Source organism: Triplophysa rosa, linkage group LG2, assembly GCF_024868665.1.
Source record: "Triplophysa rosa linkage group LG2, Trosa_1v2, whole genome shotgun sequence".
NCBI classification, from domain to species: domain Eukaryota; kingdom Metazoa; phylum Chordata; class Actinopteri; order Cypriniformes; family Nemacheilidae; genus Triplophysa; species Triplophysa rosa.
The window spans coordinates 28,452,938-28,478,742 of NC_079891.1; the positions used below are offsets into that span (position 1 = coordinate 28,452,938).

Sequence of the window (25,805 nt, forward strand, 5' to 3'; positions counted from 1 at the left end):
ACATGGAATTCGGCATGTTGTTTCTACAGTAGCCCTTAACGGACAAACGGACAAATACGTTATCTCCTTCGGCAACGAAGCGAAAATGTGACGACATCTTTGACCTGTATTAGCCACCGTAGTGCTTCAAAAGGGTGGGGTGGAATGAGCCGTTGGTTGCAATTCGCAACCTCACCACTAGATGCCACTAAATTTCATACACTGGACCTTAAAAGCAGTTTAAACTGCAATCGAATATAGTATTTTTACATCTGAAAAATTACAACCCAATTTTATATATTGGAAAGTAGAAACTGTTAGCCCGTCCTATAATTTTAATAATATCAGAAAAACAGTTTACTGTTTGTTTGTGTGTGTGTCTTAGAGATGTGCAGTTAATGATCTGATGGCCCTCTTTCAACCTATTATTAGTGGCACCCTGTCCAAACAGATCCAATCCATCCGCATTGTCTCTCGGCTTTCATTCTTATCTAACAATCTAAATGTGTTCTCAGTTCATTTTCTGGGCAAATGAAGGGAAGCAGATAAAGGAATAAAGATAAAAAAAGATTGTAAAGAAATAATGAACGAATGAATCTACATTATCTTTACTTGCCGAACAAAAACTTGAGTCATGTCGAGTAAAGGTGTCACAGATGAGAAGAAAGGGGCCCATAAAACATGTTAACTAGAAAGGTAACTGTATTGTGTGGCAGCCCGGAGGTCTGCTTTGATTGGTCCATTGGTATAATCGTGAATATCCCATTCCATTGTTGTTTGAGATTTATTGTTAGGATAATGTTAAGGTTAGGACCAGCTCCAGAACAACTTGAGGATTGGCCCAAAGATAATCTGCAGACGTTTTTCATATTTTCTGCTATGAATATCTGAGTAAAGAATTTAAGATGCAATCTGTGACTTTTTGGGCTAAAAACTAGGGTTGTGTGAGACTAATCGACTAGTCGTTTAAACGGTACAGCTCCTATAGTCGACACTGAAAACAACATTACACAAAAAAATACACAAAATGTTATAATTTAAACGACTTTCATTTTAATGTTTCATTTAAAAACATTTTAAATAACATACTTAAAAAACATGTTTGAAAAAAGAATTATTAATAGTCTTTAAAAATGTATCAGGAACGACATGTTTTTATTTCAGGTCAGATCTAGCATGCGTTTCCTTTGTGCCGATTGCAGCACGCTCAAAAACGACCACTTGAAAGACGAGTTGTGGGAGTTTTGAAGGAGGAAAACGGGTAGGTTTTATGCAAACTTTGTCATATCAAAAAGGCATAATAATAATTTCATTGGAGCCATGCGTAACCATACTGTATTGGGTTCTTATTGCCGCGATGCGAAAAACGCAGACGGAAGCGCGGAATGCAGGCATAAAACGAAAAAGTAGATAATGTTCTATAGCTACATACAGTTATGTTAAAAAATACTTAATAATAAATATCAATATTTTAATATTTAAAATGCATGAAAGATGGATTGACGTTATTTGATGTCAGAATGAGCTGTAAATGCGGTGAATGCATCTTGAGAACACTCAATAAAACTGAGATGAGAATGTCTCGGCTTCTAGATTCACAGAATTTTGAAATTTCTTTGATTATAATGTTTATCACAAAACAAAGCGCTTGAATAAATTATCGCTTAGCACTGTTATCTGTGTGCCCTTGCAGAGTTCGCAGATTCATCAGACGGAGTTATTGTTCACAAACATTGAGCCGACTTTCATCCAAGCATAAAGTTTGCATCCGAGCATATTGCTTGCATTTCCTCAACAAGAACATTTTTAAATAATATTTTAGTATATGTTTAGCCTACAGTATGTATGTTCTATAAATGAGCTATTATAGGCAGTATGCTTTATTAGAGGCTTTTTCATTTGCTCTGCGCGAGATCAAATGCGTTCTGTAGCTTGTTCTGTACTTTTTGCCCATTGCTTTTTATTCGCTTATTTTGTTTACACACATTGCTTTGCTTTATAAATAATAAAAACATGATATAATGTAGGCTATCTTGTTTGTTGATAGTCTGTAGGCCTACAGTAATTATAACATGTAGGCTACTTAAATTGCGACATAATTAAAAAAGCAATGTTTTTTCATTCAACATCATTTAAATAAACTAAAAATGAAACATTTGTTTTTAAGCTTTTAATTAATTGTTGTTAAATATTTTAAGTTTCATGATTTCATTGTAATAGACACTTTTACTAAAATTTAATTTAATTTGATTACTTAAATTTAATTGAACTTTTAGAGTTAAAAAAACAGACTTTTAATGGCGCTATATAAAATAAATGTATTATTATTATTATTATTACTGGAAGGAGAAAATAAAACGGTCGTATAGGGTCGTATAGGCTACATATTTTAAGCACAGACCAGCCAAAGCAAACATACAGTATGCTCATCGCGTCACTTCTTGCAGCCGCTAAAACAATCCAGTCAGGGTTGGTACATCAGAAAATGCAGAAATATTAATGATCATAACGTAAGGAAAGTGGAACACATATGCCTGTTTTAGCTACATTAATTATTGAATATGAAACGTTTGATTAATAGCCTACAATCTTTAGTTTAAAATGTGTTACATAGGCCCTATACGCAAAGTTTTTGGACCACCTTCTATTCCATTTTTAGTTTTAGACTGGTCGACTACACGGTTACAAAACTTTAGTTTAAACGACTGTCAAATTAGTCGTAGCGCACATCCAAAACAAACAAAGAGTAACTGAGCAAGTACATAAAGATCAGTGTTCAAAACTGCCAAGTCAAAATTATTTTTTTGTGGTAATCGGCATCACCTGTGACAAAGCTTGAGTTGTATTTTGTATATTAATAATAGTACAGCTTGTTAAATGTCACTGAAGTGACTTTACTGTGGTGACAGCTTTATCAAATTAGCCATAATATCAAACACATAAAGGGTGGATATGTATTTCTTTGGATCAAGTGTAATTAGATAAAATTGGAATTCTCATGAAACATGGATGGATTTCTGTCGAAATCTGTGACTGGAGATTCAGTGCAGGTCCGGATATGGGTTCAAAATTATAATTGGGATCAAGTTCACGATTTGGATTAAGGTCAGAGGTTTTACTAGACTCCAAAAAGAAGCATTTAATTGGTCTGTGTGTATAATTAATTGAATGAGTCTAATGAGCCAGTATCGTCTGGCCACTACAATTTTTACTTTAACAAGCACACGTTAGCTTTCAGACTTCCACACGCTATGAAGACATTAAGTGGGGTGTGAATGTGTGTGTGTTTTTGTCGTGTCCTAATTGATTCAAGGACTCGGCAGGGACAGAAAGAGAGCGGCAATCAATAATTGTTGATGAAAATGTATCAAAGGCTCTGAGTGAGTGTGTGTGTGTTTGTTTTAAAGAGAGAACGTCTAGATATTATGCTCTTATATTTCTGAACATTGTGATACGTTGACCCATAATAACAGACAGTGAACATTTTTTATGTGAGTTATTGGGGTGGGTGTGTGTGGATCTTAAAGTTGTTGTCTGTGGGTGTGTATTGCTGTAGAGAATAAATGGAATGGGGGGGGGGGGGGGGGGGGTAGGATGGTTGTGTATGTGTGCTACGACCCAGATAGCTGACAGAATCCAGGGAAGTAAGATGGTTTCCGAGTGATGAACTTTCATCCAGCCTAGCCAAAAATGTCAGGACTAAATATCCAGGGACATCAAACAGGTTTTAATTATACTGAAAATGGAGATGACAAAATATGATGATAATGGAAAGTAAGAGAGGGGGCGTGGAAACGCAGGAAGAGGCAGAGCACATGCAATAAAAACGCACGGAAACGGAAAACACTAGACATATGGTTGAGAACATGGGTGTGATTTTCTCTGGTGAATCTGGCATGCAATACTGTATTATTCATTTTAATTTTATGCACACATGCTGATCCTCATGTTTTGTTTAACTGACACATACATTGTGCAGCAGCCACAGACGTGAACCGTAAGCGCACACATGCACATGCACATTTTTACACATAAACACTTGGAAATTATTTCTGAGGTTGGGAAGAAGAGTTTACAGCTTCATACGAAGGTGAAAATGAATGCGTATTTATGGATCATAATGTGTCTTTTCATGATCAAAACCAGATAAATGCAAAAACTCTACAAAGCCCGCAAGCCTTCACTCAACAAAGCCACTTCAAGCCACGCGTCTTGAAAGGAAAGAAATCAAAGTGTGTGTCTGTGTGCGTTACCACGTTTATTTCCAGAGGATGAAAACACACCCTACGGCTATGCGTTAGGGCGTTTTCAGCTGATGGATAGAGAGACGTGTCCTGAAAACACACACCTTTGTATTTGTATACTGTTTGCAGTTTTCTCTTTGGCAACACTGAGAAATGACAGCGATGTATGCAGATACAGTAAATGTTTCTGAGGTCTGCTATAAAGCCAATTAACCAGGCCTGAGAGGAAAAGCTGTCTTAAGGTCTTTGGTTACAGCTCATTCAGGACGAATTTATTAACATGCTAGTTTGTCCCGCGAGAGGGCTTTCATACAGAAAGCAGAGGCTTTAAAGCATCACGTCCGATGGTTTTTTCTGCTTTGGGATGTTTTCGGATCTCAACTGTCAGATTTATTGCAGATTTTTACCTTACACCTTTTACGCATTTCATCTAACAAGCAGATGTTCACACAAAACAAGGCACATTTCCCTCTGAATTTTGAAGGGAATGTCACCAGGAAGAATTTTTTATTGCTCGCAAGATGCTCTGTCATTGCTCAGGAGATCTGATGAAGATTTGAGTTGTTTATTAAAAAAAATCTTTGCATGTCTCTCTAAAATACAAATGAGATATACTGCATTTGGTGAAAAATCTTTTTGCAGACTTTTAGGCAAATCTGAGCACAGTGTGAGACATTGGTGAGATCTCTGATGACAATTTAGAGAAGACACGTATGTTTTAACACTTGGCAGGAGGATCCATTTGATCCATTATTGAACTGAGATGTTACGTTTGATATGAACTAATTTAGCAGACACTTTTACCCGAAGCAAATGCAAATGAGGAATACAACAAAAGCTATTCATTCAAGGGAGACAGGGGCACGAGTTGTGCCACCATGCAAATTTCCAGAATTGCTTTTAAAAGTGCACAATACACACGAGTACAGCGGTGTGGGTGAATAGTTATAAAAGAAAGTGACTTAACAGTTGTGAATTGTAGAGTTTTGGGGAAGGTAGAGAGGGATTCAGTTGTTTTATGGAGTTGGAACGATCTTTCCATCATTGAGGTTCAATGTCTCTCGACCCACAGTTTTATAAAGTAAATATATAATATAGGATAATTGTAAAGCTGTTTTGCTTTGTACTGTCTACAAAGGCAGCAGCACTCTAGCATAATAACCTTCACAGAATCTCAAAGTGAGCGATTTGAAGTGCTCTTCATAGACAGCAATCTTGTCTTAGAAATAGTGCTCATCACGTGAAGTGGACATAAGACTTGACTCATAATTGATTTGAATGCGAGTTTGGCATTATCATATTGCTAAGCTAAGACAAGATATTCTAATAAACATGAAAACAAAATTCACATAATGGATAAAATATTGCATTTTCAATTAGATTAAGACTATTAATAAAAGCATTTCTCTTGGCTGTGCTTTTTCAGTGCGCTCATCAAAATGCATTCTGGGATTGCCGCCTCCGTGATAAATGCACATGATGATGTCTTTTTGGGCAAAATCGAGGGATTTTAGATGGTATAATTAGCTGCCTACTTTCTTAAAACAGCTTCTGCTTTGGGAGCATTTTAATGCCTTAAAATGCTGTATAGGTGCTCAGGCTAGTTGATTTACAACCGAGCTGCTAACTATAGAGATTATGGGGGGAAATGTAGAAGTGAATGGAGGTAGGTGGATGCAGAAATAGAGTCTGTTTTTTACTCGAGCTTCAGTCCTTGTGACTTGATGTGGGCCACAACTGGTAACTAGCGGAGACAGTATGGAGAGGTGTAACGCCCGCTCTCCTGGGTTCATTGAAGGCCAGACGCGCCGCTGCATTCTGGATCATTTTTAGAGGTTTGGTTGCGCATGCAGAAAGATTGGCAAAGAGAACATTGCAGCAGTTTAGTTTAGAGATGACAAGTTGTTCAACTTGGGTTTTCTTAAAAGGACATTTTATTTAAAGGTACATTGTGTCATTTCTGCTTGACTAGCATAAAAAATACTGAACACACCGCTTGTCCCCTATTGGCCATACAAACAGCCTCAAAATCACTCTAGAGCTTTACCTACGGTTGCTTTTAGCGGTCATGCAGCACATTTTTACACTGTTTAAAAAACAACCTAAACGGCTCGCTTTGCTGTCCCTGCATATTTAGCGGCATTTTAACATACTGTTAAAAAAATCTTCGCTTCACTTTTAATTAATCTTTTCGTTTATCTCGGCTGTTCTGCATGTTGCGTGTGGAAATAAATGAATGCATGCGCTGGTAGATTAATTTCAGTTCATTTGCACTTGCCAATTCACACTCAACTTTTATCAGCAACATTTGTCATTTGTTATGTAGCAGGCGTCTCTGAGCCAAAGAGATGCTCTGCGTGCACAAACAGTCCTGCTGGAGAAACCCAGAGTTCCGGATCGCCTCAGTGCTTTAGTCTGTCCTCACCTCGGGTTTAAACCTTTAGGTTTCTGTCTCAGATCATTAAACGCAAAGCTTTCACCAGTCCTGGTAAAACCATCAGTTTTTATTAGAAGAAGAGTCTGTTGCCACTTGTACTGTGGTGTACAAAAACCATCGTATTACTGCGATCGCATCATTCTCATTGTTTGGCAGCTGTTGCTCAGTCTGGAGTCATGAGTGTAGTGCTTAAAATCAGTTAGTAATCACACAAACACACACACACTGGATGACAAATCCAAACAGAGCTGTCAAATCTGGAAACAAGGCTGAAGAGGGGTAAAATACGATAAGCATTCAGGTACCGCCACAGTCTGTTTGAATAGGAAAGTCAGACATTTCCATAAGTGTTAGTTACATAACATTTTTATATATTTTTTTAAATCGGCAATAAAATCTGACAACAGTGCTATTTACATTTTGTTTTAGCTTTGTATTTATAAACACAAAAACATACTCACTCATGTATTTTATTTTATTTATTTTATTATCATTTTATTCCGCTAAAAATGATAGACTGTGTCAACAGCCATCATAGTCTGTCCTTTCCTTGCAGGTTTTTTTCTTTATTCTGTCATCCCAATATAAGTTTTCTATAAATATAAAGAAAATGACAGTTTTATGCTGGCAATCATATACCTCCTTAAAGTTATTCCCTGTAAAGAGGAGGGGCTTATCTTCTCCCCTCCCTAAAAGGGAAGAGAGAGGCTTATCTTCTCCCTAAAAGAGAAAGCATTCGTCTTCCGTCTTCATTAAAGTCAAGGAGTTATCTCAGTCGGGAAAGTGGCGAGGTCAGGCAACGATGCCGTCCTCTGGAAATACGACCTCGCCGAACGTTCGTGAGAAGCATTTTTACATCATTTCGACCAACGGCAGTCAATTCATCCCACCTCTCCTCTCCTGTCTTTGCTTCTAAGCCCTTCCCACTTTCTGTCAACCTCATAACTGCTCTATTTATTTAACCCGAACCGCTAGTCTGCAGCATCCCTCATCTAAACAACGTTCTCATCATTTCAGAACAGCAGCTGGATGTGAAAAACGTCAGCCTGTTACCTGTAGTATCCGGTGCTCGAGCCTTTTTAAACACTGACTCTACGCCACAACGGCCAGGCCAGAAAAGCTCATTGTTCTCATTGACCGATAGCCAGGACACACAATAATCGAATCCATTTCTTTTAGCTTGGCTTCCGAAGCGGGGATATTAACAAACCGTGGCGTGACAGTAAACTCAGAGAGCTTAACCATTTCTCAGTCTCCGAGCAGTCCGCTATTCAGCCACAAGGTTAAAGCCAGCTTTGATGTATGTGGGACTTTTGTCTATCGTACAGCTTTCAGTCCTTCCCGGTGAAATGCTTTTCCTTTAGTGGCCCTCTACCCTTTGTGTGTTCTCTCTCGTGCGCACACGCGTGCACAACAAATCCTGTAGCCAGTGTTATATGTTTCCAGCCGTCCTGGACTCCACAAATCATGTTTAAATCTGTTGATTTAACAAAAGCCCTGATGAATGGCGTCCTCCTCGCTTTCTATTCTCGCTTCCTTTCAAGAGTGCTGAATCCTTCCCAGCGGTCCATCTTGTCGAAAGAGAGAGAGAGAGGAAACGAGGAGGCAAAGGGTCAGCGAGACAAATGGGGAAGAGAGAGAAGGGGAGAGAGAGAGATTTTTCTCTTCATTAGCGGTTGTAAAGAGAGAACTAGCGGAGAGGTTAGAGGTTTTAAGGGATCGATGTTTTCCGTTCAAGGCTCTGAGAAACGTCCTGCGGGGTAGAGAAATGTGGCCTCCGTGGAATTTATGAGACGTTCTAGATGCACACCCTTAAAACGCTTTGTGATCCCGCGCGCACATACACGCCGCGGAACGTGGTTGCACACACCGATAAAAAGCTTTGTGATCTCATCGATCTGTTTGGCCCGTCTATCAATTTCTCCCCTCTGTCAATCTCATTCTCTTCCTGTCTTTTGTGCTGTCTGAAGATCTAATCATATTTTAGTGAAACGTAAACATAGGCCCTCTTCTATAACCTGCTGATGATTTCAAATGATCAAGTACTTTTTAAATCTAGAATTTTGAGTATGTCATTTTTATTTTTTAATTGAATACAATATTCAATTTTATAATATTTAAATGACATTTCCGTTACACCATTTTGTGGCATTGTTTTGCATTTGTAATCTTACAGATTTATTGGATTTGATACTGTTTTAGAATTTAGGAGGCATGTTTAAATGAATATTTCATCCAAAAATTTTAATTCTGTCATCATTCACTCACCCTCAAGTTACTAAAGTTTGTTGTTCTGCTGAACACAAAAAAATAGTTTGGAAAAATGTTTGTAACCAAACTGTTCTGGGGCACCATTGACTACAATAGTAGGGAAAAAAATCTACTATGGTAGTCAATCGTACCCCAGAACTGTTTACTGTTAACATTCTTTATTCTTTTTTGTTATACATAACAAAGAAATGTATACCGGTTTGGAACAACTTGAGGGTGAGTAAATGATGACAGAATTTGTATTTTTTGATGAACTATTCCTTTAAGATCTAAATGTTTACCGATTCCCCTGTAAGCTTTACAATATATAGCACACAAATAGTTGCTAAAATAATTGATTTTAATTACATTAAATTACTTTTATCAATAACCAGAAGAAAATAACCAACGTTTTCTTGATTAAAAGATTTTATAGCTCAAGAGATTTGATGGAGATCTCAGTTGTTTGTATTTATCATTTTAGTTTCAGATTAAAGTTTCAATTTAGTCTCAGACACTCTGAGTCTGAGAATGAGAAAACTGTTAATGTATTAACATTATGGAACAGTGAAATAAATGTAGAAAGTATAGGTGGGTAATCTGGATATGGGTCATTTGGAGTTGATGAGAAAAGTTTGACTTGATGTTGAAATCTTCAATAATATTGATTTTTGACTGCAGAATTGGCAAATCTGAGCACAGTTTGTGTCATTGTGGGTGAGTAAAAAATCACACAAAGTTGATTTTTGGATGAACTATCCCTTTAAGATCTTTAATTGAGACATTTGTGAGATTTCTGTGTCTTTTTCTCTTGTATCTGAGATTCAGGAGATGCACGTTTCTATTTAAGATCCATTTAATCTGATTGATGTCTATAGGAGAAATATTTTATATAATTTTGAATCTGTGATTTTTTTCTTTTGTGTATGTCAGTGTTAAAGCGGCCCTAACACACGCGGTTTCTGCCAATCTCATATTAATCTTGAGTACCTATAGAGTAGTATTGCATACTTCGTATCTTCGAAGAGTATTTAGTTTGATCACATTTATAAAAGATAGATACAGCTGTACGATTATTTCCGAAAGCATACGGCGCGTGCGGGGGGGAGGGGTAGGCTGAACTAAAGCACGTGCGCACCCATTGCCAACAAAACAGACATCAGTTTCCCTCACCGCATGCGGTTCATGTCCGGCATCTTTTAGCGCTGGGACGGCTCCATATAAACGATCAAACGATCTCCAAATCCAGCGTTATAGCCACTGTTTATATAACATTCATCACCCAAATGCAGTGAACAAACAAACTTCGCGAACGTACGCTCTCTCTCTCTCTCCTGCACACGAGTGAAAGTGACGTCTGCGCATGCTCCTTCTCCTGCTCTCCTCGCATGCTTTTCCGGGAGAATTGTCCGATAAATGACTAAGAAAAATTGTTACGAAACAGTTTTATATGTTTGAAAAAAAACTTTCCGAAACCTGTACGATCGCTGGGGTAGTGTATCGAGCACAGAAATACTACGCAATACGCCCAACTCGTTTTTTGACAAGTTGACCATGTTAAGCATGAGAAGACAGCATGTTTTACTTTGTAAAGAAGTCAGAATGCATGACACACCGTTGCACCACCCCTTTAATTGAAACAAACATATTTTTAAAAAACATTATTCTCTAAATTTTGGTATATTTTTCACAGCATTACAGTACTTTCTCTGCAAGGGCACATTCAATTTTGTCTTCAAATCTGACTAAAGTCTCTTTATCACGCACACACAATGTTATCGTAATCGAGTTGCCAGCCTTTCAGAGCGGTATAAAATGTTGCCTTGCTAGGTGTCAGGACAGAGCCATAAAGAAATATTTTACGTGTCCTTTCCTCGACTAAAGTCTGGACTCTGTGTTGAAGCTGAACCTGAGCATTTAGGGCGATCTGTTACTTAGCCAATGACAGCCATTGTGTGTGCGTGATAAAGAGATGGAGAAAGGGCGAAGAGGAAGAGATAAAGGAGCGGATCGTGTAGATCCAGCTCCCTGCTGAGACACCAATCCCTCTTTATGGCTCGTAAAGACGCCTTCTCACGGCAAAAGCCCGATGTGCACGCGCGTGCAGACCCACACGCGACTGCCTTTGTGCCTGAGGAATGGGAGGGAATGAGAGATAGAAACTAGCTGGGAGAATAACCTGATTTTCGCTCGCCATTCTAGGACTCATCGTCAGTATATCTTCCCACCTCATTTCCCTGATCGACTGAAATCCCACACACACATGACAGAGAGAGAGGGGAGAGGGGGGCTGTGTGAAGAGATAGTTGGTATCGGGGGCCCGGAGGTGAGCAGAATGAGAGTTTGTCCTTTTTATTGGCTGTAATTAGGATGAGGTCATTATCATGCGCCAAAGGCCTTTCACTGCTGGGAGATCATAAAATGCCACCTGAGCGATTGATGCGAATCCTCTGCAGCCTTCCACACACACTGAAGAGATGAGGGGATAAAGGGGAAACGAAAATACACGTGTGCGGGCATACATGTTGATATATGTGAGCTGGAGATGAGCGATGGAAGTATAATGTGATACAGAATGATCCAATACAACACTCTAATCCCATTTTCAGTGTAAAATGAATGCGTAATTACGTCTGTGATGGGTTTCATTCATCTGTTTTATTATGCAATATCCGAATAAATTTTACCAGACAACACGTCTTCTAATTATACTGATGTAAATGTCAGAACACTTTTTGTAGTCTGATTCTCTCTCTGTCTATCTATCCACAGTCGTTCACCTATTAGGTTTGCCGTGGCATCTAAAGAGGGTTGAAGGAGAGCTCTATGAGAATGGGATGAGTAAAGATGATCAGCCTCTACCAGGAGCAGATTTCACCTTCACTCCCGTCCACCTGCCGGGATTCAACACGACGCAGCCAGGTGTGTGTTATTTATGTCCTCTAACATTAGAATTCCATCTAGTGTCTCACCAGCTCAGTAATTCATACACAGTTGCACAGATGTCAAGTCTTTGCATACAGCGAGAGCTAAGAGCGTGCGCGCGTCTTCATTATAAGAGTTTGATCTGCATTTAATTAAAGGCGGTAAACGACGGTAAATTACTCTCTCCCCGATGATTCCAGAGATCTTCGGGCCATTTTTTAAAAAGGGTGAGATGCGTTTCTAACCGTGTAGGCCTGTTCGATGAGGTGTAAATGAAAGAAAGGGCTGTATTTGCCATTTCATAAAATAAAAGAGGAAAAATCTTTATTTATCGACACTTTAACTAGGCCGGAATGCCAAAAGTAATTAGCGGAAAATTGGTACACCGTTTTCTGAAGTGGTCATTTACGTAGTACGTACTTCACAAACAATTGCTTTATTAAAAGTGTTTGTACTGCTTATGGTAATAAATTTTGCCGTTTCCTTAATGCCTTCTCATCTTTTTTTATATCAGCGTGGTGGTAAAAATCTAATCAAATTTATTCTAAATAATTAAATTATTTAATAATTTCGAAATAATTTGTAGATGCATATGTGTTTAAAGACAATCATTTTTACTTAAAAATAAAATAATACAAATAATAAAGTGGTCTATAGGGGAAATTTAGCCCTATTGTACCTTATTTGTTTCTTTTCCGCCATCCTCATGCCTTCATGTTACAAGGATGTTCCTCCAGGTGATAAGTGACTTGCTCAAGGTCACAATGATGATAGTTCAGAGACTTTAAACCAGCATTCTTTCGTTTTCTAGCCTAGATCTTTGACCACAAGTCTGCACAACTCCAGCTGATATCAATGCACAGGTGTGTTTGTTCTGTGAATGGTAATGTAAGTCACCTGAAAGTCCAGCGGGGATTCGCACTGAAGTTGCGCGTCGCTGCAACAGGTGCCGTTTCATCGTTGCCATCACCCGAATTTGACTCCAGTCAGCAAAGCTCTTCAAAGAGTCCTGTAGACGATCGCTTGTGATTCACATCGACTGAACCTGTAAAAAATACATGATTCTTTCTGACACTAAAGCCGACGCAGAGGCGTCTGTGTTGATAGAATCACAAGTGAAATTCATCTAGCAGCCCCGAGGCACAGTTCTTTTAGTTTTTACATCTACAACCTTTCCGTGGCTGTCCGTCAGAGAACCCGAGCCTGGTTGCATCATTTTCAGTCTAACCAACAACCAAAATCCAAAACTGAAAAATGAAGAATTAGTTTAAACAGAGTGGATATTCTGACATGACTGACATTCTGTCAAATGGCTTAAATTTTGTATGGGATCAGATAAACTATAATATAGCGTATGAGTCGTATGTACTGCTTTTGTAGTGCTTGTGCAGTCTGTTTAATGCTTCTCTGTGTATATTCATTGCGGTTTAAATGGAAAAGAGTGACCAGTTAAAATCCTTCTTATATGTACAAAAACGTGTGTTGCATGATTATTGATTATTATACTGTATAAAATATTGTATATGCTATATTAAAATATATAGTTTGTGTGCTGTAGTCCATGTGTGAGTTCAGAGATTAAACAAAAGTATGTTTATTGAAGGTACACTAGTGCCAACAAAATATTTTTGTGATCTTCATCTTTCTGAACAAGTCAAAGAAATCAAATTTTATTTTGTTCGTTTGTTTCTCTTAACAGATAAAGAGGTGATTCAGCGAGGCAGGGTGATAGAGAGAGGAGAGGTGGCCATCGGAACACAGCTGGTACAGGCAATTCCTCCTGGACTCTTCTGGAGGTTTCACATCACGGTTCACCACCCTGAGTATGTCAAGTTCAACATCTCGCTCACACGGGACGCCCTGCTGGGCATCTATGGCAGGAGGAATATACCACCTACTCACACGCAGGTAACAACACGCAGAGAGTTTTACATGACTGGTTATATTCTTTCAATATTTATTAACTTACTGTATATTTGAAAATGTTTTTGTGTTGTGCCTGTGCATGCATTTGTGTTCAGGTTTGGCTTTACTTGTGAGGTCAGATTTGTTTAGAAATGTAATGAAACCAACATTTAAAGTGGTTCTCACTATTTGAGGGTTAAGTTTAAGGGTAGCAATAAGTGTAAAGAATAATATAAAAATCTCATGTTAATCAGTGATAAAAATCTGATTTACAAGTTCATAATAATATAGCTTCTAAGTATGTGTATGTGTTTATGTGTATAGCTGTTCTTGTTAGGGCCAAATATTGTTAAATGCTCTCACAAATATACTAAAAAATGTCAACAACAAACACAGTACATGTAAAGTTTTTTTAACCCTTTGAAAATGCTTATATGTTGGCCAAATCATGTTTTGCTTTAGGTCTGCTGATATTTCTGTAAGATGTTAGATTTAGGATTATAAAATATTATAAATTCCACATAAAAACTATTGCATCCCATGAGATGTTCTTACAAATATACACTACTGTTCAGAAGTTTAGGGTCACTTGAGTGAATTGTTTCTCTTAATGTTTCAAACCTTTTGAGCTGAAGCTGTATGCTGAAAGGTTTGAAATTAGTGTTGTAAATATAAAATAAAATCAAGTGTGCAAACATGTTTATTTCATTACAAAACTAAAACTTTAATAATTTTTTGCGACATCATGTCAACAAACGCATTGGTTTGAATCTACATGTCAACTAACTCATTAGAGTATTAGTAGGCTGTTAAGGTTATGGTTGGATAGGGTTATGGATGGAATAATAAGGAACAGATTCACTAATAGTTTGCGGTAGCGCAAATGCCTCTTTTGGCTTAAAAAAACCTACTGTCTGTATTTACTAAAGACACACATTGAAAATTAGCGCTGAAAGGCGCTGGACATGGCTGTTTTTGCGACTGACCATATTGCATATGCATTTGTAGGAATTTCCTCTTCAGACGCAAACTTTCACACAACGCGGTTTACTAAGGTTTGTACTCATCATTGTACTGGTATTTGCAGCTTGATTGACGCCCAAAAAAGTATGTCTTAAACCCTGCACTAATTTGCGCTGCTCTCAGTAAATTTCCGCTGATCATCATGGGAATGAGATATTGTGTTTTTTAAAGTGGACATGAAACAGAAGTAGCGATTGTATTTTTTTCGCATCGTGACCAAGCGGCAACCTTCCGATCTCTCTCATGAAGCCAACACCGAAGTGACTTAAACTCAGAGGTGGGTAGAGTAGCCAAAATCTTTACTCAAGTAAAAGTACAAGTAACTTGAGAAATTGTTACTCAAGTAAAAGTAAAAGTCACTATTTTAAAATTTACTTGAGTAAAAGTAAAAAAGTATGCAATGAAAAAACTACTCAAGTAGCTAGTTACTTAGTTACTTTGTATCTGATTATATAGGCCTACTACATTAAATTAATATTAACGCCAATATTTTAATATTACATTTTAATCAATATTTTTAATTATCATAAGCAGATATCTTTGCAATATACTAGAGAGACTAAAGAATAGACAAACACAGAAGAGACAAGCATTTCTGTAAATTTCATCTAGTCCTGATGTCAATGTAGTTTACACAACTTATTTAGAATAATAGACCATGTCAAACTAAAGCATGAACTAAACTCCGAGCATTTCCTAAGATGATCTAGAACATCTGCAGTGCTCTCTTAAATGAAATACACATTTTTGAACAAAGCTCATGTTTTCTCGTGTTGTGTCACGTGTGTGTTGTGAAACGCTCTTACTTGTAAACAAACAGTAAACAGTGAACCACACGCCCATCAACAAGTTTTCTTCCTCCTGTTCTTCAAATGTATATTTCTGCAAGCCCACGTCTCTGTGTCTGACGAACAGGTTGCGCAGGTGCGCGCAAATGGCGGGCATTTATCATTGCTGGCAAACAATATGACACATTTGCAGTTTTTATTGTATAGATATAGATTCATATCCACTTCATCCAACGCTCTTTGTGTTCTGCGTGTTTTTAAGTTTCGCGCTACGAGGAGTGAGTAATCCTGCTTCAGATGATTCAGATCGTGCTGCGAACTGAACAAATCATTTGAACTGATTCATTAGCCCATTCAAATGGTTTTGCCCATTGTTCAATTAATGCTTTCAAAGGAATCGACTCAAAAGAATCGATCACTCGGGAATGCCCGTAAAAGAGACGACAACCTTGAAATAAACAACGCGTTTTAAAAGCATATTTTAAAATGAAGGAACGTCACGCAACCCTTACAGAAAAGACACACGAAATTCACATGTGCAAAAAACACATGTTATCACATGTGAAATGTGTGTTTTTGGAACATTTTGGTGTGAATTCCATGTGAATTCCCACGTGAAACCCATGGGATAACATGTAAAAACCCATGGGATAACATATGCGACATGTCTCCACATGTGATCACATGTTCTTCACGTCACCACATGTTGCACATGTCATCCCATGGGTTTTTACATGTTATCCCATGGGTTTCACGTGGGAATTCACATGGAATTCACACCAAAATGTTCCAAAAACACACATTTCACATGTGATCACACGTGTTTTTTGCACATGTTAAACACATGTTGTATACATGTGATCACATGCGAAAAACATGTAAAAATCATGTGAAATTCATGTGTCTTTTCAGTAAGGGAATGTAAGTTATGTAACGAAGTAAAAGTACAGATTTTCTATTAGAAATTTACTCAAGTAAAAGTACACACTTTTAATTTGACTTAAAAAGTACATATTTTCCGTGGTTTCAGCAACCAGGCGCATCAGCTCCAACCACGTCCCGCCTCTATGCCCATTTCCGATTATCCGGGTGTGAAGCGGTGTTAAGATGGTGATGGCCGGCTCCGCCCACTTTAAGCTTAAAAACAGCTCCTCAGAAACCTACAGGTGATGTCACGGACACTACGTCACGATCATAGACTGTAAATTTGGCCCCAAGTTGACATGTATCAGAATCAGAAACAGAAGGATCTTTATTGATCTTTATTTATAAGTATGTTTACACACACAAGGAATTTGACTTGGCGACAGGAGCTTAGTGCAGAAGAAAGTGTACACATGGTGCAAACATAGTGCAAATATACATTAAGATAGAAAAAAGAGAACTTAAATAAAAACAATAATGCACTATATACAAAAAGTGAAAAAATATAGACAAAAAAACGACATATAATTTTTTAAAAGAGTGTACAGATGTGTTATTTACAGGTTTAACCTATTGTTTCTTACAATGTACAGTTTCCAGATGCTATGTGCCATGTGCAAGTGTGCAATGTGATGGACAGTGAGTAGTAAGAGCTTTTAATTGTTCAGGCTGAATATAGCCTGCGGGAAAAAACTGTTCTTGTGTCTGGCTGTTCTGGTGGTCAGTGCTCTGTAGCGCCGGCCAGATGGCAACAGTTCGATGAGGGAGTGAGCTGGGTGAGTGGGGTCCAAAGTGATTTTCTTAGCCCCTTATTTTGGAGGTTGGGCAGGGGGGCACCAATAATCCTCTCAGCAGTTCTGACTGTTCGTTGTAGTCTCTTAATGTCTGATTTAGTAGCTGAACCAAACCAGACAGTTATGGATGAGCACAGGACAGACTCGATGATGGCCGAGTAGAACTGTGTGAGCAGCTCCTGTGGCATGTTGAATTTCCTCAGCTGGCGAAGGAAGTACAACCTCTGCTGGGCTTTTTTAGCGATGGAGTGTATGTGAGTGTCCCACTTCAGGTCCTGAGAGATGGTAGTGCCCAGGAACCTGAATGACTACTGCAGCCACAGTGTTGTTCATGATGGTGAGTGGGGGGAGTGCAGGGGGGGGGTTCTGCTGAAGTCCACGATCATCTCCACTGTTTTGAGCGTGTTAAGCTCCAGGTTGTTGTGATTGCACCAGACAGCCAGCTCTGGCTCAACTTCCTGTCTGTAGGCAAACTCGTCTCCATTGTGGATGAGGCCGATGATGGTAGTGTCATCTGCGAATTTCAGGAGTATGACAGAGGAGTCTTTTGCAGTGCAATCGTTTGTATACAGGGAGAAGAGCAGTGGGGAGAGCACGCATCCCTGAGGGGCACCAGTGCTGATTGTGAGAGTCCCGGATGTGAGTTTACCCAGCTTCACTAGTTGCTGCCTGTCTGTTAGGAAGTTAGAGATCCATTGACAGATTGGGGTGGGCACGGAGAGCTGGGTCAACTTCCCAGAGAGAAGGTCAGGCATGATGGTATTAAAGGCCGAACTGAAGTCCACAAATAAGATCCTTGTGTAATTCCCAGGTCTGTCAAGGTGTTGTAGAACATAATGCAGCCCCATGTTGACTGCATCATCAACAGACCTGTTTGCTCTGTAGGCAAACTGAAGAGGATCCAGCAAGGGTCCAGTGATGTCCTTCAGGTAGGCCAGGACCAGTCTCTCAAACGACTTCATAACCACAGACGTGAGAGCGACAGATCTGTAGTCGTTATGTCCAGTGATTTGGGATTTTTTGGGGACCGGAATGATAGTGGAGCATTTGAAGCAGTGGGGAACTTCACACAGCTCCAGAGATCTGTTGATGTTCTGTGTGAAGATGGGGGCCAGTTGGTTAGCGCAGACTTTTAAACAGGCAGTTGAAAGACCGTCTGGGCCTGGAGCTTTCTTGGTCTTCTGCTTCTTGAAGACCCAGTTCACATCCTCTACACATACAGTGCAGGTAGAATGGTTGGGGAGGCAGGAGGGGGGGGTTGCGTACGGGGGTGGGTGAATGTGTGAAGTGCAGATCAGGGCGGGTGTGGAGTTTGAGTTGCAAAGTTACTCTCATACAAAGCCTATCATAGTAAATTGCTTGCAGATATTAGAAAGACAGAATACTGTTTGAAAAGCATCCCGTGGTGACACCTCAAGAAGTTGACTGTTTAAAAGCCAAGTAGATTTTTGCAAATGCTGGGCAAAGGTTGACTAGACGTTGCAAAATATAAATAAGTGAGTGGTTATATGTATATTATATAGTATATACTGAGTGTCTATTTACACTGAGTACAAATAGCCCGCCTTGTTGGCAGAGATTAGCTCCGCCCACCAATATGTGATTGGAATAGAGAAAGTGTAAGAACGACGCTGTTTCAAACAGCGACTCCAGTGGCTCCTGAAAATGCTCTTTTACCTTTTCACATTACAGGTCATAAAGGCATTTGTTTTCAATAAAATTGATTTAAGACTTAAAATTCATTTTTATTCGTAAAGTTTAGGTTTAGGGGAAGGCTAGAGGTAGGTGTAGGGCTTTAATATCTCAATAATTTGCGTTTTAATAATTTTTATAAATATAATGATATACACTCTGTTATTATTGCATAATGTTTAATACACAACAATACTGAGGTGCAAATAGTAACGTTATCTGCCACTATTTATAAGTACTAATAGCATCTAACTACTATTTCTACTTAATCCAAAGAAAATACAGCTATTTTCGGTCAGAGTAAATAGAATTTTGCTAAAAAAAAGCTGCTATTTTCACTTCGTGTAAACAGAACCTACTGCTATTTCAAATTAGTGTAAATAGCATCTATTGCTATTTACACTTAGTGAAAATAGCCGCTGCCTATTATATGTAATGTACATAGATTCAACTTATTGTAGTAAAACAGACCTTTATTCGTGTGTAAGAGTACTTATGTATGCGTGTCTGAGTCTCAGATGGTGTCGTGATTGGTGTTGTTGGTAAAAGTTGTCTAAGTGCATATTGTTATGACTGGCAGATAAAGAGGAGGATCGGCAGCGTATCTAATGAGGTGCCTCAGACGACCCCAACATGCTAATTACATCTCATTATTCAGGATATCATCCAAGATTAACTGTTCACTTTGCTCTAGAAATTAGAGCCCGGTGTAATTCAATTTAAGGCATCTCGTTTGCGCCTCATTTGCATATGCGCTCACATACGTAGGCGTAGGCGTAGGCAAAGCAAGAAGAGTGCTTAATTGTTCCAGCGTAATGAAAAGGCTTCCATTGTGTGTTTGTTCGCGCGCATCGGAATAGAGATGTTTACGTGCGAGTCTGCTTCGGCGTGTATGTGTTCCTGACAGATCGCTACTGCACAGAGACTGTCAACTCCGATGCGGCTCCCGCGATCGTTCCTCGGTTTCTCTGGCTGTCATTAAAAGCAGTGGGGCTCTGGTGCGACTGCTGCCCTGCTGGCTCCTGCCTGTCAGAGTAAGAGTCATTACAGTCGATGGGGCTTCAGCGGCTCCACAGTTTCCAGAGTGACTTCGGGGGTGGAGAGGGACTCATTATAGCCAGAGGGTTCTGTAGTGCCTTGGAGAACGCAGCTCATTGATGTTTCTGATGTTTGTAACAGCTCTGTCTAAACACCAGCAATCCCCCCACCCCACAAAATCCAGACAGACACAGACACACTGTACGTGCATATCTTTTACAGTTTCCTTGGAGATGGATGCTTTCCGGTTACAGTGACACGGTAGTGTGGGGTGATGAGACAGGCACTGAACGCAGATATACAGACTCGAACAGACGCAGATGGTGCGCTGTAAACTCCTGGATGCAAACATATTTCATATCTGCAGTGGGTCCAGATTTGTGCGAATTTAAGGGTGTCTGGCTGGGTTTGCTTCGAACTGGAAGCTTGTTTTTATCATGTCGCAGTGCGCACAGGTGATCACTTCTAGTTTAGGCGGCTTTGATCGGTCACGCTGTCACAATGGGAGGTAAAATGATGGAGAGGGAAAGATCTTTTTTATCATTACACGTGTGCACATTTGGGCTCATTCTTTGGCTTCATTAGATGTGTAGTTATCATTACATAATTACTATCTTGTTTCTGCTGTAATCTGTAGCTTTTGTTCATTAAGAAGAAACAAAAATCTGTTATTTAGCAAGTACATAAATGCAATGGTTCGAAACTGTCTTCTAACTTGCAACTTACTCAGAAATTTCATTAATGGACATTTTTTAAAAGACTTTTCCTGGGAAAATGTTACATTTTTATTCAGTAAATGTTATTTATCTGTTACTTACATTATCTGTTCTTTTATTTTTTGCATTGTTGTGGGCGGTTATCTTATATGTTTTATATTCATAGTGTTTTGGTATCGTTGGTATTGATATAAATGATAATATTATTTATGAGCCATAAATATAGCCTTCATTGCTGATATCGAATTAAAGACTAAAGAAATAAATCAAATATGCCTTGTTCACAATGATATGCTTTTAATAATGATTTATAATTTGTTTTAGTTTGACGCGGCAAAAAAAATCAGCTTTTATTTTTAAATTTTTATGTTAATTTTTGTGAAAGTTTTTGCAATTTTGTTATATGCTTTTGTCATTTTATTCTTTTTTGTTTATTTTTATGTTGCTATTTAAGAACTTAGTTTTATTTTAGTTTTTGTTTATTATTATAACTTTGTGCTTTAAACGTATTTTTGTTCAAGTTTTTCCAATAAGTTTTAGGTCAATGATTTCAATGAACAGAAACGTTTTCAAAGTTTTAATTTTAGTCAACTAAAATAACCTTGGTTTGACGTACTTAAAAATGTAATCTGCAATGTTTAACACATGATGATTATGGCGATAGAAAAGTAAACGTTAAAGAATTGCAGTATTAAACTTGCTACTTTCTTAGTTCATACTGGAGTATTGCTTTAACTTTAAATTCTCACAATTCATCACTGAAATGCCACTATCAGACGCTTCTGCAATACAAAGGTACAGTTGCTCTAATGTCAAAAAAGCGCACCAAAATGAAATTATAATCGAAAAAGTGCGATAAAGAAAAGTAATGAATTATCGGAAGAACGAGTCAGTTTTGCATTGCAGACAAGTTGTTAAGATGTGGAGACGAGCCAAGTATCGGCTCTTTTGCTAACACAAATTAGATTAGATACATATAGTATCTAATGCTCTCCTTTTCTCTAGTTTGACTTTGTGAAGTTACTGGACGGGAGACAGCTGATAAAGCAAGATTCCCGGACTGCCAAAATCCCGAACCCTCCACCACGTAGTCTGCTCATGTCTGCCCTGCAGGAGACGGGCTTTGTGGAATACCTAGACGTTGGCACCTGGTACCTGGCCTTCTACAATGACGGCCGCAAGATGGAACAGGTGGTGGTGTACAGCACCCCCATAGGTGAGGCCGTGCCGGAGAGCACAGCTGTTAAAGCTTTTGCTTATTTCATTATTTCCATTTTAATTGATTTGAATGGTTTTTCCTTTTAATATGAACATAATTACTGCATAATGATTGTGTGTTTTTTTGGTTTAGGAAAATGTTAGCTATAGATCCACATATGACATCAGTATCATTGATTTTTTTAAATGAATGTAAATGTGTTTGTTTGTTCAGAAACATTAGACGGTTGTTCCACTAACTGTAATGGGAATGGAGAGTGTGTCGCCGGACACTGTCATTGTTTCACCGGCTTCCTGGGCCCAGATTGTTCCAAAGGTATACAACATAATAAAACAACATGCTCATAAAGAGAAAACAATTACATTTGTACAATAATGTGTATGACAGTCACAGAATAACAAACGTAATCATGCATATTAACTCACTAAATAGTCAGTCTTATAGTTTCACAACGTAACTAACAAACATAAGATCTGACTGTATGATGTATGCGTGTGTGTTTCAGACTCTTGTCCAGTACTGTGTAGTGGTAATGGAGATTATGAGAAAGGCGTATGCGTGTGTCACACTGGCTGGAAGGGGGCGGAGTGTGAGGTGGAGGAAGGCCAGTGTATCGATCCCACCTGTTCCAACAACGGAGAATGTGTCAGCGGAGTCTGTGTTTGTGCTCCTGCGTTCAAGGGTGATAACTGTGAGCAAGGTACGAGTTTCACACACCAAGACTGAGAAAATTACGTCCTTAGATATTTAATGTTGCTGTAAATGCCTGGCATTTGACACTTGGGTTTGGAAACCCTTTTCCATGACACGCACACAACTCCTATAAAAAAAGGAAGATTTAGATGAAACGATTACAAACACCAAACATTGTACACACGTAAATCTTTCATTAAAAAAAAATTGTTTTGTGATGTACATCATTCGCCTATAGATGAAAAGATTAAGTTACAAGCAGAAATAGCCATTATCTACAACACGACCATCACTAAGCGTAAGTGCGAGTGTGTTGAGCTCCTAGTCCATCTCCACAGCTTGTTTATGATGAATGTTCTGTAATTGGATTTTAAACACACTTTCTCCTCTAACCATTAAGCTGAAAATTCATTGCCGCAATTTCAGCGATAGAGAGAGAGACAGAGAGCGTGTGAGAGAGAGACTCAATTTAATCCCATGTAGATCCATCCACCAAATTAGCTTTTCCATCAAGCACCTTCTCCATCTACACACACACACAGACCGAAGCGAACATTGTTGCTAGTGTAATTGAAAGCTGCGTGTTTTTTTCTTGTTCTTTTTTAGTATGCATACTTACTGAATTAAGCGTGTCACTGAGTTTTAGTATTAGGTCCAAGCACGCTACAGAACTGAAAGAATACATGTTAACGTATCATCCATTATTTTGTATTCATCTGCTCGACATAGTTGCAGGTGAATGGCTGCATTTTAAGATTCTTCTTTTTCTCAAAAAGGTTTTGTTTAATCTGTCATTTTATCTCACAGTCAGAAAAAAAAGTTCAAATATTTATCACAAATAGACAAACTTACAAGTCTCTTGGATTAATAAATGAATTAATTTGGAAACACAAAATGTGTTCAACGTCACTGTCTGCAACCTCTTAAATATCTGACAGTGTTAACTAACTGAGAGGCACAGATATGAACCGTCATCTTAAAGGGATAGTTCACCCAAAATTCACCCTCTTGTCATTTTCAACCTGTATGACTTTTTGAAGAACATTGGTAAGAGAAAACCGTTGGTCCCCATTGAATTGCATTGGCTTCGTGTCCAAAACCAATGGTTTTTGGTTACCAACATTCTTCAAAATATCTTCTTTTAAGTTCTGCAGAAGAAAGTTAGTCATACAGGTTGAATACGACAAGAATATTGAATATTATTTTTATATTTAAAATATGCCTTTAAAATATATGGTAATGTACATGAAGTCTATTATAATTATAGGGCTAGTGAATGATGTCATCATTTTAATGAGCACATCTTTTATTTTGTTGTGTGTGTGTCTGTAGTGGATTGCGTAGACCCGTTGTGCTCAGGTCGAGGTGTGTGTGTGCGCGGCGAGTGTGTGTGTTCCGCAGGCTGGGGAGGTGAGAGCTGCGAGACGCCACTTCCTGCCTGTAAAGAACAATGTTCAGGTCACGGGTCTTACCAACCTCAGACAGGGGTGTGCGTGTGTGAAAAGGGCTGGTCCGGCGATGACTGCTCTGTGGGTGAGTTATCATTAACACATACTAATGTGCTGTGATAGGTTTGATGGGTGTTTGCTTGAGTCTTATGTCTGTTGATTGGTTGTTCAAGTATGGGTTAGATTTTCACTGCACATAGTGATAACATGTATAGCTTGAATACCTTTGGCTTAAAGGGTCTTCCTACTGCATCGATTTAAATGTTAAGTCTTCATGTTCTAGTTTTTATGTACAGGAATATTCACTTTAGTCCTGTTGTTCATTGGTTCTTGAGTTGAAAGGATAGTAGTTTACCCCCAAATTACAATTCTGTCATCATTTACTTACCCTCATGTCATTCCAAACATGTATGCCCTTCTTCAGCAGAACACAAAAGAAGATATTTTGAAGAATGCTGGTGACCAAACAATCTAGTCACCATTGACTTCCATTGTGTAGACGCAAAACCACTGAGACATTTCTCAAAATATCTTCTTTTGTGTTTGTTTTATACGACATGATGTTGAAAAAATGCTGACAGTTTTTCTATTTTTGGTTGAACTGTCCCGTGTTTGGGTTATATCAGTGGTTGATTTTAATTATTTATATATTTGTAATTTACTTCAGTTAAAGGTACTGTTAGCAAATTCTAGAATTTCTAAAGTAGTCATGCCTCATTTTTCAAAACTCTGCCCTCCAAATACTGTACGTGGACACAAACCAGCTCTTGGAGACCGTTATAATGAACGATTGAGTAGAAATTCAGCTTTGCACTGACTTTTTGTGTGTACTATGGCTTTAGCTGTCAAACACAACAGCAGCCAAATAGTGTTTGCACACAACACACTGATGTTCCCTGCTTCCTGCTTTCTATACAGTATATGTCAAAAAAAGTTCAGATCGTCTAAACAAACCAACTGCCCACAGCCTGACGCATTTTCTGTTTGCAATGTAGAGTCTGTGGATGTTAGAGTCAAGTGATATCTCAAGGCATATCATTCTACCTTTTAGTCTTATGAGTTATGTTTTCAAATAAACCTTTCACATTTAAATAATATATAATTTATATAATATATTTATTGATTTTCAACTTTTAAACGCAACAACTTATCAAATAAACAAAGTAAATAGATAAATGAAATTAAATACATACAAAAAATACACACACACACACACACACATATATATATATATATATATATATATATATATAATAAAATAATCGGCTCACCACTTAATTAGATCACTAAAGCAATAGACAATTTTTAATGCAACAATCTCTGTATTACAAAGTTATATCTCCCTAAACAAACCCTCTAGAGAAGATAGAAGAAATGCTTAGTCCCATATATGTCAGATATGGTTCCCACCGTCTGTGAAATGTATGATCTTTGCTATGAGTGACACAAGTCAAGTAGTCTAAAGAAGCATATTCAAGAATAACTCTATGCCATTGTGTTATAGATGGAGATTTTTCTGATATCCAATTTAATAAAATACATTTTCTTGCACAGAATACTAGAAGCTTATAAAGCAACTTTTTATGTTTATCTATAATGAAATTACAATGTATTCCAAGCAGCATATTCAACGGGTCACACACAACATCAACAGCCAAAATAGTATTGATCACCCAGAACCTCTGAATTTTCCTACAAAACCAATAACAATGAACAAGATCTCCTTCCTC

At 38.3% G+C, this 25,805-nt stretch overlaps 1 protein-coding gene across 2 annotated transcripts in view; it reads left to right on the top strand.

Moving 5' to 3' along the window:
- The window catches only part of tenm1 (teneurin transmembrane protein 1), a 147,319-nt gene that overhangs the window by 74,584 nt on the left and 46,930 nt on the right, over window positions 1-25,805 (top strand). For both annotated transcript variants that reach the window (XM_057352507.1, XM_057352516.1), the window contains exons 6-11: window positions 11,683-11,832; window positions 13,535-13,743; window positions 21,721-21,931; window positions 22,148-22,249; window positions 22,440-22,634; window positions 23,960-24,160. In XM_057352507.1, coding sequence (XP_057208490.1) covers window positions 11,683-11,832; window positions 13,535-13,743; window positions 21,721-21,931; window positions 22,148-22,249; window positions 22,440-22,634; window positions 23,960-24,160 — 1,068 coding nt within the window. The remainder of the gene's footprint in view (window positions 1-11,682; window positions 11,833-13,534; window positions 13,744-21,720; window positions 21,932-22,147; window positions 22,250-22,439; window positions 22,635-23,959; window positions 24,161-25,805) is intronic.